Below are 16,917 nucleotides of genomic sequence, written 5' to 3' on the forward strand. Positions count from 1 at the left end.
TGAGTTGGAAGGGACCCACAAGGATCATCAAGTCCATCTTGCCCAGACTGCAGCTGGGTAATGATCTGGTGATGGTACTTGTTCATTTATAGCACTCCTTTAAACCCCTTAAATATGCATTTTCTATCCAGGGCATAAATGTGCTTGTGTGAGCTGTGTGCTTAAATGGAGTTGAATGTTTGTAATCTCTCTTCTTGGGAAGCAGTGTCATTTTTGGTGATGGAGAAAGGAAGACGCTGTGTGTAGGAGGACAGGGACGGCTCTTCCATTTCCTGAACAAACTGGAATATCTGCCCCAGTCTTTTCCCTGAAAAATCTGCGAACGTGCACTCTAGTCTACTCATTTATGTTGTCAGTGTTGGGGGCTAAGTCTCTACATTCTGTAACAACTGCTTTTTCACCTGGGGAAGTAGTTGCTCGTGCTCCTGGTGGCAGAGGTAGTTCTGACTGTGAATGCATAGGGATGCAGTGTCTTGTGCTTCTCTCCCAGCATGAAATCAGTGCATGTGTTGTTGTCCACCAAAAGGATTGGTTTCTGTTGTGTCCTGTCTGCCAAAGCCGTGAAGGACTTGGAGAGAGAACCAACCCCTCTACTCTCCTGCCTGTGCCGTTACGGTTACGGATTGAGTGCAGTGGGTTCTTAGGTTTGGGATGTTTCCCTGAACCCTTCTAGGAGCGTGATGGGAACTGATCTAGTCACGACAGCAGCTTCTTCTGGCAGGCAGCTTTCCAGACGCTTTGATCTTTTCCTCCATGGCAGGACGAGCGCGTGCCAGCCCTGTGAGCAGAGGGGGACGCAGCGTGCAGAGCTGGCTGCTAGTGGCAGGTTGCTGCTGGATGGCCTTTTCCCCAGGGGCTCCCTCGGCTTCGGTAGGAAATGGGTGTGCGCACCGGACAGCTCTTGGGCCAGAAAGACGTTTCCAGCAAGCATCAAACATAATGTGAATGTTCACTGGCTCTGGGGAAGGGCAGTTGCTATAGCAAATAACTTTTTTTATTGCTGAAGGAGTCTGTCCTGTGGGAGAAGTTACCTCTTCAAAGCCTTTTCCAGCCAAATGCAACCTTTTCCCACTCTATTGCTTGTATTATTATTTCAACAAGGCAGGTAAGGTCTTGTATTCTTTTCTTTGCATTCTTGGGCTGTCCAGTGCAGGAAGACTTAGAGATAAAATCCTTTTTTGAGGGAAGCTGTTTGTAGTTTAATCTTTGAATTTCCTTTTCTCTGGAAGGGGGTGTCTCGGTCTCCTATATCTCTCCTCTCTTTTCTGTTATCTTGCCTGACCCATTTTGCTGACAAAGAGAGACCAACAAAGAGAGACGGAAGTGGTTAAAGGTGAACAGTTTCTTTACTCACACTCTTACAATGACTCCTTTTTTTTCTTTCTTTGTTGTTTTTTTTTTTTTTTTTTTGTACAGTCGCTTCTGCTCGAGGAGTGTTTTAAGTTAGAAAGTCCTTCCCAACATGTGCATTTTCCTCCTTGTTTGTGGCTCTCTTTTTGGAGAGTTAGTACAGCTCGTTGTGTAGCCCTGAGCTTTTGGTGATGGGCAGCAATGATGAGCTATAATCATAGTCTAGACAGGATTTTTGAGCTCTCTGTGTCATTCTGTGTTCTGGCTGCTGAGACCACAGCCCTGTGGACAGCGATGCCAGCTCGATCAGGCTGTCCCCAGGACTGCTTGTTCCCACCTGCTCACTGCTCTTCCCTTTGTACCTGCATAGCTGTTGCTGCGACTTTGTAGTAAATTACATGTGGGAACTGAATTCTGGGTTGTTTTTCAGCTGAATCAGTTTGCTGTCTGGCCACACGAGGAGTCGAGCTGTCACGGTGTGGGAGTGGTGCTAGTGGGAAGGGGCAGCTGCTGCAGAGAGGGACGCTGGGGCCTGACAAGCTGCAGGCAGCAAGAGGGAGAAGGGGTAAATTAATCAAGGCCAAGTATTAATTGCCCTTCTGGTGCCTGTGAAATCGAAAAGCTGCTGGTCAGTGTCAGGGCACGTCCCCATCTCTCTAATTGGTGGGATCAGCATCAGGTTTTGGTTGCCATTTTCTGTTTATCACCGCCTTCTTTTATTGAGTCTTTGCCTTTATGATTTGCATCACTCGCTGATGAAAGTGAAGGCAACAGCATTCCTAGTGTAATGTAGCTGCCCAGAGGCTTGGATTGCTCTTGCATCATCACTGCTTAGCACTTGTGTGCAAAGGTGGCTGGCTGTGGGTTCTCCTTAGCAGAAGCAGCACAAGAGTTGTATGCTCCTTCCTTAAATAGGTGCCAGGGTTGTGGTGTGTACCTCAGTGACCTCAAATACCAGCTCCCGGCATCGGAAACAGGAAAAGTCAGGTTCTGTTTGGACGGGGTGCTAGGATGTGGGACGCAGCAGGAGCGAAGAATAGTTTCTTAAATCAAGAAGTTGTAGGGGTAGTGTCAGCAGTTGGGTTTGAAGTTTCTCATCCACAGGGTTTGAAGTTTCTCATCCACAGGTGTTAACAATCTGGGGGAAGGGGACTGAAAAATGAGCCTTACAAAACCGCTGCCGTTCAACATTGAGTGTGTGAAGTGCAGAGCGAGCTCTGAATGGGGTAAAGCAAAGCCTTGATAAGTGGATGGCAAGGTGAGTGTCGTGTAGAGCCAGGAAGCTCTGGGGCTGAAGAAGTTCTCTGCTTTTGAGTGGAGATACTGGGGTAAAAACTCTTTCCCCAGAAGAGATTTTTTTTTTCCTGCTTTTCCCTCAGCCTTGCAGTGTGGCCCTGTTGTCTCTGGAGGGAATTTCCTGGGGAAGCTGGTTTTTTGTTTTTTTTTTTCTGGGAGAAGCTCCAAACTCTGGACAATGATAGCAAGGTTTGCCCTAGCCAGCATCTTTTACGTTTCTGTCCCCTGTCTCTACACATCCTGTTCTCCAAGGAATGTGAGTTGCTAAGGCCTTTATTATGTGCTCTGAATTTGTTTATTCTATAATGACAATGGTTAACTGCTCGAGGGAAGTCAGCCCCAGATAATGAGTAGAGACCTCGAGGAAATGGCCGATCTGCTTCGTCACACAGACTCTGTAAGAAATTGCTTTTTTCTGACTCTCCCATAAAATAAGAAGTTGTTTAGAGGTGCCTTTTTCTTCCTTCTGCACTCTTGAAAAAACAAAGAGGAGATCTTATATTTCAACAAAATCAATACTTCTGGTCAGTGAAATGCTTATTTTAACAGAATGAGATACAGAGCTGGTAGCCTCCTGCTGCTGGCATGGAACTTGGCTGGGAATATCTATGTGCTGTGATCGTGATGAGAGGGCGCATCCTCTAGACAGTCCTGAACTGTCACATTTGCCTCCTTCGTTCCCAGCAGAGAGAAAACTGAATGAAATTGAGTGAGATTTTACAGCATTGCCAGCAAATCTGCTCCAGAAGTGCCATGTAACTTATTTTCTCTGTTAAAGAATGCTGTTAATTGCACCTAAGAACTCCCATCAAGAGTTATAGTTCAAATTTGCAAGTTCAGCCCAGTTCAATAATGATCAAGAATTCCTACCTTTAGACAAATAGGTATCTTGAGTAAAATGACTTGGCAGGCTTGATTCAAGAGTAATAATTCAGTGATCCAACTGATAATTCAGTGATCCAACTGATAATTCAGTGATCCAACTGATAATTCAGTGATCCAACTGATAATTCAGTGATCCAACTGATAATTCAGTGATCCAACTAATAATTCAATAATCCAACTAATAATTCAATAATCCAACTAATAATTCAAGGGGAGGGGTGGAAAAATAAGAGCTGGGACAAGGAATTCCACTCCTTAACTTTGAGAGGAAGAATAGCCAGCAGGTTGTGGTGTTTTGAAGATGTCAGCTGAATGCTCTTTACATCATGCCTCTGAATTTTGGAAACAACATTTGGGTTCTGCATGGACAGGACTCTCTGTAGAGTATTGTCTCTTCAGCAAGAACCAGTACTACAAAAGGCATTCCTGGTGTTTCTGGAAGTTAGGTGAGTGTGTACATTTGGGATGGTGACTCAGTGGGAAATGTCCCTGTCTGTGGCAGGGGTTTGGACTGAGTGATTTTTAGGGTCCCTTTTAACCCAAACCATTCTATGATAGTGACATTTTCACTCTGAAGGAGCTGTGTCTGGTGGCTGCTGCTTCTGTAGGTGACTGCCACAGTGCTTACTCACCATAGTGTTCATTAATAATGTACTAGGAGATCCCTTTTCTATTGCACCCTTCCGTCTTAGCGCTGGATTTGTTCATAAGGGTAATTAAAGTCTTGTTCAGCATACAGTGGGACTGGAAGGGTATGGTGACCTGCAGGGTGTGTTATCTTTATGTTAATATTTGCCTATTTCAGTAGCCAAACTTACATTGTGCTGCTTTTAAAGCTCTGTTCAGAGTAAGCTTGGGTCTGTAGAGTAATATCCTCATGATTCTAGAAGGGAAAAAAGTAATGTGTGTATCATAGCTCAGTGTTTATTGTAAAATAATACTTACACTCTCTGATTGGGGTGGTTTGTGTGTGTACCTCAGCCTGAAACTGTATGCGGGGCAGAACAAAGCGCTTTTCTGGATCAGGTGGTTCCTAGTGAGGACATTCTGAGTATTTCAAAGGAAAAGAGTTGATTTACAGGAAGCCAGTTTCTACTTCAGTGTGGTCAGATAAAGTTGCTTTTAAAAGCAATGTGACATTGTTTAGGAAAACCATTATATACGTAGGTAAACACAAAAATGGTTTGCCTGTCTCTGCCGGCTCTGGAGGTAAAGGGCTGGTCAGGGCCTTCCGTGGGCGCTGGCGTCCTGTGAGGCATCAGGCTTTTGCTTTGCAGGTTCCAAACGGTTGGCACTGTCGGCAGCAGGGTGCACCCGCATCCCTTCTGCGAGGCAGGAGGCTCCGGCGGCAGCTGGCGGGTGATGCCGGTGTGTGCCGCTGCCACCGGTCCCGGTTGTGTAATGATCTGCAGATGCTGCCATTGACTCGCGCTGCCTCTTTTTGTTTGGGATCGCAGCGGGAGCCAGGCCTTATGTAATGTTCATTGTCACAGTCTCCGTTCCAGCACTGTCGTGTCAGCAGAGGGGAAGGATTAGCTCTCCCTTTTCTTTCTTTATGGGATGGTTTTAGGGTTGTTTTTCCTTTCTCTCACCCCTTCTTGCGGCAACTTTTGTTGGTTTTGTTTTCAGGGAGCAACCAGTTTCAGGCTGTTTTTAGCACTGTGGTGCCTTCTGGAAGGAGGAAGGAGGCTGTTAACCTCCAGGGAATAAAAGAGCAAGCCCTGCAACTCTCCCCAAACTGATGGAGTCGTGTTTTAAAGCACTGGTATTCTTCCTCTCAGTTCCTGCTCCCTGCAAATTGCAGTGGGCTCCTCAATACTTGCATCAAGTGTAGGCGAAGACTGGATGCGCTGTGCCTGTGCGTGAGTGGGGAGAATCACGCTTGCCTTCCTCGGAAGGATGATGCGGGGCAAGCAGATGCCCTCCCATTTGGGATTTTACAGGCGGCTGCTTTTTGCTTTCTGAAGTTTAATATTCCTGGAGGAAATGCATCACTTAAAGGGGGGGATCAATGCCACTTAGTTTTGTTGCTGTTGGAACAAGAGGAATCAAAGGAGGAGGGTTTTATTCCTCCCCAGGCGGCAGCTTGTGGCTACCAGTTGTCCATGAGTCACAGCTGAAAAACTGTATTGTTTGGGTCTTAACAGTCTGGGGCTGCAAAGGAAGAAGGGATTTAAATTACAGTTAAGTATGTCTTTAAATGCCTTTCTGGGGCATTTTTTGGGGGGGTTATTGCTGGGGGAAACAAGGTCCGGTTGATTTTTCAGTGAACACTTCAGTTCACTGTGTTAAAGATGAAGGGGGCCTGCCAGACTGGAGTTGGTCAGTAACTCAGTGGGCTCTTTTTTCGTGTTTGCCTTTTTAAGTGATTTCCTCCTCCATTTTTTAATTAAATTTTAATGTGTTCCATAATGTAAGTTAGGGAAGTTCTGTCCAAACCCACTGAGGTCAGGTTTTTCCCTGATTAGGTTTTAAAATCAAACAGAAAAGTATTCTTTGTTATTTTGCGATAACATTGCGAGTTATCACTTGCAAACTGGTAGAAGATTTATTATACAGAGATACTGAAACTGATGACTGTTTGTATTCCATTTCTATGCTTTATAATGATTTTCCATTAGTTACCGAAGGTTACGTGAGAGGTACCAACACCGTGCTAGCACCCAATCTAGCAAAAAGAGGAGCATTCTCCCCTAGAACCAGCAGTTACCTTCATTTATCTCTAGTATGAGGTGTTTGTGTGCGAGCTGCCAAACAAGTAAGAGCATTATCATAGAATCATAGAATAACCAGGTTGGAAGAGACCCACTGGATCATCGAGTCCACCAGGTTTTATTACACTGTCTGTGCAAATACTCTTGTGATTTGCCACCATGCTTGAATCTGTTCCTTTGGCCAGGCACCACAGTGACCAAGGTGCACTCTTGGTTACAAAACAGGCTTTGAGGGACAAAGCTTGATGAGTCCCAGATATTGGGCTTGGCTGAAGGTTGGGGAGGTGATGGAATCCTCTTTACTATTCAGCACTGTTGTAGCATTAGTGTTAAACCTGCCCTTTCTGGAGGGATTTGTATGGGGTGGTGTGTACTCAGGAATGAGCATGTCCTGTGCCTAAATCACTTGTGTCATAGCAGGCAAAAAGCTGCGAGACCCCTGTGGCTTCCTGGTGGTACAGAGGAATCCTGCTTCTCCTTGCTCAGGTGGAGGACGACTCCTGCCTGCCCTGTCTTGCGTCCATCCTTTTTACTTCTTTGTCTTTGTAACAGTTCAGTAATAGTTTAGTTTCTATAGTGCTGATGAGTGCTCTGATGAAAGCAGTGATGTTGTACAGAGTTGGCCAAAGCCACCAGATCCCAGGGTGCTTCTTGTTTCAAATTGAGAGTTTGGCTTGTGACACATGTGACCCTGTAGTAAAAAAACATCCCTTAGAAGGGAAAAAGCTTGCTTTCACAGTTCTATGTCAACTTCATAGGATTATAGAATCGTGGAAGGGTTTAGATTGGAAGGGACCGTGCAGATCATCCAGTCTAACCCCCTGCTTGAGGACAACAGAAATGTGTCAAATTTGCAAGCCCTTGAAGTTGCCTCAGCCAGAACTGGACATCCTTCCTGCACAGGCTGAGGGGGCACTGTACAGTGTTTACTTACCGTCTGAAATGTTCTCCCTTCAAAAAGCAAAGCCCAAAACACTTCAGAACTGTTTTTGTCTTTGTTGAAAGACAGGATGTAATACCACAAGAGAGGCTGGCTGGTGAGGTTGCACCTCGAATCCTGGGTTCAGTGTTGGGCCCTCACTCCAAAAAGCGGAGCTGGAGGGGTCTGGAGCCCAGGGGCTCTGGGAGCAGCTAAGGGCTCTGGGGCTGTTCAGCCTGTAAGAAGCTGAAGGGAGACCTCAATGCTCTCTGTTCCTCCTGGGAAGGAGGCTGGAACAAGGTGGGCGCTGGGCTCTTCTCCCAGGTAACAGTGGAATGGGACAAGAGGAAATGGCCTCAAGTTGCACCAGGGGAGGTTCAGATTGGATATTAAGAAAAATGTCCCAGGGCAGAGGTGGAGTCCCCATCCCCGGAGGGGTTGAAAAAGCATGGAGATGTGGCTCCTGGGGACATGGTTTAGCAGGCATGGTGGGGTTGGGCTGATGGCTGGACTTGATCTTACAGGTCTTTTCTAACCTCAGTGATTCTGTGATTCTATGTTTATTTGATGTGCAAGTAATTGCAAGGTTTCACTTTGCGGGTAGGATAAGCTCAACAGCTCATTTCTTCTCCCTGAGTAAGGGATTTGTCAAAATGTTTTCACCTAATGCCCCTCCCCATTTTCTCTGCAGCATCACCAGGTATTGACCTGGGCACCGTACTGTGTCTAGTTCTGCCTCGCTGTTGTGAAGCATGATGTGGCAGGTTTGGAGGTGTTTCTTGGTGCTGTAACCCTCCTATGGCACACGGCTCGGGGCACAGCTTCCCTCCCTGGCAGGGCAGGGCGCGCGCCAGCTGAGCTAATATGGGACAGCCGGAAAGTCCAGACAAATGATAACTTTGATTAGTTGAAGGTAATCTGTTTATCTCTCACAAAGTGCCCTTCCTGCAGCGATTAGATGTTGAGCACGGTGCGCCTGTGTGTGCAAAGGGAGGAGATGGGGCAGACTGGAATAACTCAGCCATAAAACAGTAGCGGCAGCTACAATCTGGCCCTGTTGTGTAATTCCCCTTGGTGGGAGGCTCCGAACTGGGTCAGATCGGTGTGAGAAACGAGGGCAGTGTAATGCCTACCTACCTGTCGTGCCGTGTCCCTGCCGCGTGCTCCCGGTGCCGTTGGGCAGGGTGGGAGCCCTCCCGGGACCCCGGGCTGCCGCGACGGAGAGCGGCTGCGGAGCTGCCAGAGCTGAGGAGGAGGATGGGAGGGAGAAAGACAGCAGCATGGCAATAGGTACAGCGGAGTTAATGAAGTTGTCTGGAAGGCTTCAGTTTAACTCTCCACATAGGGCTGGGCTGCTGGGTGAGTGTCAAGAGGTAGCTTGTAAAGAGCAAATGCTTCCTGCGGAATAGGAATTTGGACCGAGGTTCAGGCCTGTTTTTACTCCAGTCCAAGAGGTACCTGCTCTGCTGGGCTTGATTTTTATTTATCGAAACACAGAGACCCATAGCCTTCCCTGTAAACAATTTTTACAGAGTGTCTTGTGGTATTTAGGTTTTTTTAGGTTCTGAAGGAGCAATGAAACATGAGCAATGATACCTGTGAGGACAGCAATGGGTGAAATCGTGTCAGGCTTTGACCTGGAGCCTTTAGTGGCATTGCAGCTTCTCCCATTTGTAGCTGAGAATTCATTCCTGCCATTGGAGTAGTGTTTCCATTTCTTCTTTTCTTTTTTTTTTTTGTTTAGTTCTTTGTGTGCTTTTGGTTGGTGCTTCGGTTACTGGGGCAATGAAACGTGGACAGTTTGTAGGATGCTTCTGCTGACAGGGTTTCTGGCAGGCGGTGTGCAGGGTGCTTTTTAGCACAGTATGGATAGCCTGGGAATGGGATAATCCCCTCGGAGTCCCACTGGAGCAGCAGGGACCCACAGGGTGACGCTACTGATCATTTCCTTCTGAAATGGAAGGAAACACATGCAGCTTTACAGTTACAGGTTGGAGCAGAGAGTAAACCTGGGCTGGTTTTCCTCAGGGCTGGGTGTCAGCTGGAAGGGAGCATTATTGCTATTAAACCAAAAATAAGCAGCTGCTTTTAAGTGCACATGGACTTTAGTGTGGTGTTTGTCAGAAAAACTTTGGATCCTCTACTACCTTGTGCCTGGAGGCCTCGTGTGAGGTCAGTGGCTGTCAGAAGGGAAGTGGTGCCGGGGTCACCGTGGTGCAGCCGGCGGACAGCAGCGGGGCTGGGTGCCTGCCTGCCAGCAGGAGCTGAATGAAGCTCGGGCTTGGGTGAACTGGCACAGTTCCACTTCAGCTCATTTAGATTTTGGCCTTTTCTGCCATCTGCTCGACTAAGCCTACTTATTTCGTGTGAGACATGGAACAGTGTAGGAACTTCAGTTGTCTCTTCCTGCTGGGAAAGTGCTCCTGGGACCCCGAGTGAAAGGCTTCCTATTCCCACACCCATCTCCACAAAGCCTGCTCTTCCCTTGAGGTTATTTTCTTTCAGACACTCTTCAATGTTATTGAGGAGCTGAGTTGAGCAAAGCAGGAACTGATGACTTCAGCTGGAATAATTCAGCACGCTTGACAGTCAGATTTTCAGCCCTGCTACAGAGGAGTTGTGTCTTTAACCTTCAGGTTTCTGAGGTGTCCAGTTACTGCTGCAACACAGCTGAAAATTGTTTTTTTCTGTTTCTGGAAGTGTTTGTGGATATGGATGCTGCTTTATCTGCTTAGAAATGTCTTTTTTTTTTTAAATGCTGATTAGTTCTCAAACATTTTCTTGTTTACACTGGAAATGCAGCCTAAGTAAGGGGTCATAGAAAATGATACTGAGGAATGTTGTCCTCTTCTTTCTTTAAAGCTTTCTGGGGAATGTGTGGGTAGTAATTCTTCTGAGACTTGATTTTTGAACAGTCCTTTCCTTTTATGTTCCTTGAGAACAAGGAGCCTTCTTTCGGTTGTCTTCTTGTGTTTCTTTCTCCTCAGCCACCTTACTCAGCTCCCTTATGACGGTTCTTTGTGTGTGGAAGAGGAGAGCCCAGATAGGCATCACTACCCAGAAGTGCAGTGCATGATCTGAACAGATAAACTTGTGACTTTGTGGTTGCCCTGGGCCTCTCTAGGCTTTATTGTTGTTTTGGGCTGTGATTTCTGCTGCGGTGCACCGGAGGAGCATGACAGCGGGGTCATGCGCAGCCATCTCTGGTGTCGTTCTTTAGAGGAAGGGAATCTAAATTCTCTCTGAACCATTATTCCCTCATGTTTACTCTTCTTCTTACCCTGCTTTATGGATGTGCAACTGGTATAAAAGGGATCTCATTGTCTTCTGTCTGTGCTGTTATTAAGATGAAGCTGGATGACCTATGCTGCAGGTGCAGCTGAGCCGAGAGTGGGGTTCTTTCCGTGACCCACGGCTGCATATTGGAGCGATGTACGCAGGGAGCCGGGGAGCAGGTATCCCTGTGGGATTCCCAGACTGATTCTTTTTACTGTGTTTCATGTTTGGACGGCAGTGCTCTGAAATTGTTTTAATAATGTGTTTATTTTTGCATCTTTTGGTAATTGGATATCGATGCAAGGAGTCTTTTTGCTGTGTAGGTGTCAAGGATACCAAGAAAGAGATGTTTTTTTGAGTGATTAGTTAATATATTGGTTCTGATACTGATGCTACAATGTTGGGCCTGTATCCTTAGGCCTTGCCAACCACATCCAAAGAAGTGTGGCCAGCAGGTCAAGGGAGGGGATTCTCCCCCTCTACTCTGGTCTCATGAGACCCCACCTGGAGTCCTGTGTCCAGTTCTGGAATCCTCAGATATGGAGGGATATAGGACTGTTGGAACAGGTCCAGAGGAGACCATGAAGATGATTTGAGGGCTGGAGCACCTCCCATACAAGGAGAGGCTGAGAGAGTGGGGTTGTTCCGTGATTCTATAATACATTGCTTATTGTATCCGTTTTCCACACAGGATTTTGTGCGCAGTCGTATATAATGGTTACTTAAAGGACTGATGGCAGATTTGAGTTTTTGCCTGCAGTAATCCTGTGATTTTGAGCCCAGAGGCCCAAAGTTTGAGATTGACCAGGATCACTGTGTACCTCTTCTCTTTTCTTGCAGGGCTGCCTCACAGTAGAACATGAGCAGGTAATGCACGAGGAGCACCACTGGGAATCATGTCAGACGAGTCAATCTCAGGGAGTGATCCAGACCTGGACCCGGACTTGGAGCAGGAGGATATGGAAGAGGAGGAGGAGGAAGATGAGGAGGAGGCGATGGAGGAGGACAACGATGGGGATGACGAGGAGGACTTACTTGACGAGAGTGGTAAGTGAATGGGGTTGTGGACCTCTGCATATGTTTGTTATACAGAACTGGCACCACTGATTTTGATGAGTGACACCTTGGTAGGTAGCGTAAGGAGTGGGATTTGTCCAGCGCTTGGCAGGGAGAAGTGCTTACGTGGGTGTTCAGTTGAAATAGAGATTCATTGTAGGTTAAATTTGGACTCTTGGCCAAAAAAAAATTACATCATGAAAACAAGCCACCAGCAGAAATTGTAAGGAGGATAGAATATTTAAAATAGGTACAGATTCTGGGGAAGAAGTTGTATAAAGAAGTGAAGAAATCAGTTTGCAATTACATGTATTATTAGAAGGATCCAATGAAATTAAAAATATTTACTTCACTGCCTTGCCCATAGTTAAGCACTTTCATGGATGCTCTGGGCAAGGAGGGCTTACGTACAATAATCAACCTTAACAGCTGGAAAATGTGCTTTTCTGGCAGCGTACAGGTTAGGTTTGCTTTTGCTTGTTTTGCAAAATGAAAGTGGCTCTGCTGGCCAAGTCAGTTGTCATCTCCTGTCCTCACCCCGCTCGCGTCTTTAGCTGTGAATGATACAGCTGCCTGTGGACTTGGGCAGTGCGGGTCGTGTTTATGCGAGATCAGGTAACGGTTCTGGGTCATGGCAGCATCCTAAACGTGTGCTGTTCGGCTCAGCAGCAGGAGTGATGTTCTAGAGCACGTAGACGGGAGCGCGTGGCTCAGGCGGGAATTCCCCGTGCTGTGTTTGCCACCACATTCCTTGTATCATAAAACTACAGCCCGAGCCCGAGGCGATGCTGTGTTTGCTTCCCTTACAACTGTGATTTTCAATGATTTCAAAGGGTGTGCAGATTTTTGATGCACCTACTTGAGCCTAGTGAGAATAGTCTTGCTTTTCTGAGCATAGAATATGTTAAAGACAGACGCTTCTCTCTTCTTCCAGTTACTGAAGTATTTTTGGTTTCAAAGTATGTTGTTGTCGTCAAGTGTTGTTTGGGTTTGGTTTTTTTATATTCTTCAGCCACGTGCTGCTTGAAATTGCTGGTTTGATTTGTAATGCTTATAAAATGTTGATGCAAATGAACTTGATTCTTCTGGTGTTATTCACACGATGGCCTTTTCTGGTGAGAAAGAAGCAGAAATGAGGTGTTGAATCAGGTAAGGAACAAGGGAATTCCTGGGAGACAGCTGGAGAGAATTGAGAATCGTTTGGTTGGAAAAGACCTTTGAGATCATTGAGTCCAACCATCCCTGTCCACTACTGAGCCATCGCCAAGCACTTCATCTACTCGTCTCCTGAACCCCCACAGGGGTGGGGACTCCCCAGGCAGCCATCCCGGTGCCTGAGAACCCTTTTGGTGAAGAAATTTTTCCTGATGTCCAATCTGAATCAGGGTTGTTCTTTCTGAAGCAAGCAAAGTTAATGTAGGTATATCAGAATATTGCTAACCAGTTATGACAGCTGTTTATTTTCAACTTAAAACAGTAAAATTACAAATTATAACAATTGTGGGAAATCAGAGAATCGTGGAATAGTTTGGGTTGGAAAGAACCTTAAAGTTAATAACCACAGAGCTGATATCCTTTGTACAGGTGTTCAGTGGTGGTCACTTAATGAGCATCAGCATCATGTGTAGGAGCCGTTAGAGGTTTACGTTTTCTTTCTGGAGCACTTCTTCGAGGACATTCCTACCCTGACTCTCCTCATCCCCTCCCAGTGGCTGCCAGGCTGCACACCCATCCTAGCAGTACGCTTCAATCCCAGACAGAGGCTTCCACTTCTTTTCCAGCCTTGTCATCCCTGCCCACTGCATCTGTTTTCTCATCCCTTGTGGGTAGAGGTGGTTGTTTTGTCATATTTGATTTTGTGATATCAGTGCATGACTCCTAAGAATGTTTTTCGTTGACTCCCTAAATGCTTTTCACTAGAAATGGGATGCGCTGATGAGATAAAGGGCTGTTTCAAGCCCTGAACTTCTTCTCTGATCCCGATGGTTGCTCAGGGCTCTGTAGAGCTCCACAGGAATAAAAGCTAATTTGCGCAAAGAGGAAACAAACCTCCAGTATGGATTTTACAGATCATTCCAAATGCAGGGGCTGTTCGTACCTCAGAGCTTTCCCAAGGAAAGCTGTTGAGTGTTTGAACAAGTCCTGCTGTCATGCTCCGTTTTTTCACTTTCTGAATGTCTTTTGGGTTATTCTGATTGAAGTCTCTGCAATTCCTTGTCTCTTACTTGTGTGTATTGCTGGAAGGCAGTTAATGTAATTAATAGTGATGGCACGTTGCTTGCTTTCTTACCTCTGAGTGTATGGATTGAACACTGTTTTACAGTGTAACTTAGGGGAAAAAGTGTGGAGAGCTGGTTGTTTCGGTGCTCTTAAAGGTGCTTGAATAAGCACAGTGTTCAGACCCTGTTCTCAAAGGCTCCTCGTGTTTGCTTTGTCAGGTGTGTGGCACAGCAGGACCTGTGGTCGCTGCTTCTGGGAGTAGCAGCGGGCAATCCTGCCCTGGTACCGAGTGCTTGGTGTGCGGATAGACCGGGCAGCACCAACCCACAGCATATTAGATGCTACTGTTGTGATACAGTAGGGTTAGGATTCAGGTTAGTAATTGTAACAGGAGAGTAATTTACAGTCCCCATGCAGTTGGCCTTGTCTTCAGCACCATGCTGTCTACTTTGCCTGTTTCCTCCTTTTCCCATCCCCTCTTTCTTTCTGCAGGGCTGGGGACGAGCTGGCTGTGTAGCATCTCCATTTGATAAGTGGAGAACAGGATAAGACGGAGGCAGTCTGCTCTCCCTCTTCCCACCTCAAACTCGTGCTGTTTCTCCTCCTTCTGACCAAGTGCTGGTGTCCATGCAGACCCTGCAGCAGGCACACAGCTCCCTTGAGGTGGCTTTACTGGACTCACTAAATGTGACATGAAGAACCAACCCCCTTGAGTGCTTTGGTGGGAACAGCCTGTCCCGCACGCTTTGTGAGCTCCCTTTCTGTCAACTTTTGTGGCAGGGGGTTGGACCCGATGATCTTTAAAGTTCCTTTCCACCCCAAACAGTTCTATGATTCTGCTGGACCTGAAGCTGCAGGTTGCCTTGCTGGGCATTTTGTTTGTGCTGGGGCGGCTTTGGTACTTGGAAGGTGATGGAGGCAGGTGGAAGTCCCTTGTCTATGGACTCTTTGCCCATAGGTCTAAGACGAATAAGGGAAGGGAACAGGAATGAGAGGAGCGTGGGAGGAGTTGTGCCTGGGGCTTGTGGGGGTTTTGTTGCCTAATTCCACCATTTTAACTAACCCTGTGAACTAGGTTATTCTTAGTGGGGTGAGGTGTGGCTGGAAGCTGCTGTGGGAAGCAAGGATGAGATCCTTACAAGCGCTGTCCCAAGCCCCCTTTGCAGGGAATTCCAGACTGATGATGTTGCAGGTCAGTCACTGAGCCTTCCACCGTCCGCCTGCTCTGTCTGAAGTGCAGGCTCTTTCCTGGGCTCCTCTGCTTATCCCGAGCAGGGGAAAGCTCTGAACCAAAGCGTTGGTGACTCCTCTGCCCCCCTCCCCGGCTCTCTGGCAATGGTTTCCTTCTGGAGAGGGTGGCACCACGTCTGGCATAGTCTGTGTTGCGTAACCTGGAGTATTGACTCGCTTTACTTCTTTAAAAGGAGGCGATGACGCCAGAGCTGTGCTTCCTTCAGACCTGCTGAATGGGCGCAGGGGCTGGCTGATCTCGTGAAATGATGTGATATTACAACTAACTATGCTTTCTCCCTGCTCTTTTCTTCCTCCTTCCCTTTGATCTATTGTGTATGATGGAATACAAAACAGAATTCCTTCCATGCAGTTCAAGAACAGCCCATGTCTGTGGCTCTGCATTTTATATATATATATATATATATGGATTTTTTCAAATGCTTTTACCTGTAGCTACACATTCTCTTCCGGTGAGAGCAGTGAGTGCAGGGCGAGCAGGGTCAGTGAGCGGGCAGTTGTTAACTGAACAAAGAATTGCTCCCAGCTTTCCATGAGGACGAACGTATCCAGTTTCTTCCTGCTTTTCTGATAGGCTTTGCAGGGTATGGGGGGTTGTGCTTCATTGGCCAAAATCTTGCTTTTCTCTCTTCACAAAGCAGCCAGTGATCCCCTGGTGAAGGAGAGGGGCGCTCACGGCTCTGTCACGTTTGGTATGTTTTCAGTAGTCAGGTTTGTGCTGCACCTCGTCGTTGCTAACAGATTCTGTACTCTGTCACCTGCAACTTCTGAAATCACAAGGAAACTCATTAGCAAATTTGTAACCTGGTGATTTCCCTCTTGAGCTAAGGAAGGAGTGGCAAAGTGACTTTGCCAAAGTTACCTGATGGGCGTGATGAAGCCCAAGTCAATATCCTCTGCTTTGCATTTCGGGCTGCGCCCCTTTTGTTTTCAGCTGTACTGGGTAAAATATTTCTCTGATTAGCATTTGAGTTTGAACTGTGCAAGGTGTCCTGATTTTCATTTTTCCTTCATTTTTCTGATATTGTGCTGTTTTTAATGAGTGGTCACATCAAACATGCGTGCGGCTGGATACTGCACAAGTGTGGTGTTGGCAGCAGCACTTTGGAAAGAGGGGAACTGTTTTAAGTAAATGAGAGGTATTCTTCAGCTTTTAAAACACACTATCACATCACTGTTATTTGCTTTGTTTGTCGTTTTCATTTCCTCCTTAGGCTTTATAGAGCACTACAACACTAAACTTTGAGAAGTGCCTGGTTCGTCATTCAGATCAAAGTGTTTTGATGCAATACCCGCTTTTTATTTTATTGACTGTAATTTGTGCTATAGATCTTGAAAGGGTCTTGTTCACGTTTTCTTCACCACGTAGTTTACCGGGACTGTGTCAGAGAAATTCCAAGTAGGAGTCAGGAAACGTTATTTTCTCTTGCAAATATGCAAATAGGGATGAGAGGAGAAAGCTACGTGATCAAATTGGTTTGGGCTAGGTGAACAGAAGCTGCTAGCTTAAATCTCCGTCAAAACAGATTTTGCAATTAAAACCTCTGTAGGTCATCTTTATCTGTGCGAAGTATTTAAAGACTTGAACTACTAGAAATAAATTTGAAATGGCATTTTTGCATGCTCTTAGCTTGTGATATATGTCAAGTTTGCACTGTACAGGATCACTCTGGTGCACACACACGAGTGTCATCTCCAGCAGCAGCAGCTCAGTGAGGCGCAGGAAGGGATGCGAATCGGTTTATTGAGTACAAGTGGGGTTGTAACTCAGTGGATTTAGCTTCAATTAAGATGGTGATAAATATCTCTGATACAGATCCTTCGACTTAAAATCATTACATGCTGTCTAAGAACAGCTTGTTTTCCTCGGTGCATTTAACCAGGCTGGGGAAGCCAGGCACTGAAGTCGGCGGAAGCGTGTGTTCTGCCACACTGACAGCCTGAAAAGCC

At 46.4% G+C, this 16,917-nt stretch overlaps 1 protein-coding gene across 2 annotated transcripts in view; it reads left to right on the plus strand.

Moving 5' to 3' along the window:
* Positions 1–16,917, plus strand: part of RAD54L2 (RAD54 like 2) — a 56,883-nt gene that overhangs the window by 7,688 nt on the left and 32,278 nt on the right. For both annotated transcript variants that reach the window (XM_069865594.1, XM_069865592.1), the window contains exon 2: positions 11,281–11,487. In XM_069865594.1, coding sequence (XP_069721695.1) covers positions 11,337–11,487 — 151 coding nt within the window. In that variant the 5' untranslated portion in view covers positions 11,281–11,336. The remainder of the gene's footprint in view (positions 1–11,280; positions 11,488–16,917) is intronic.

The sequence above is a fragment of the Phaenicophaeus curvirostris genome, chromosome 11 (genome assembly GCF_032191515.1).
Source record: "Phaenicophaeus curvirostris isolate KB17595 chromosome 11, BPBGC_Pcur_1.0, whole genome shotgun sequence".
NCBI classification, from domain to species: domain Eukaryota; kingdom Metazoa; phylum Chordata; class Aves; order Cuculiformes; family Cuculidae; genus Phaenicophaeus; species Phaenicophaeus curvirostris.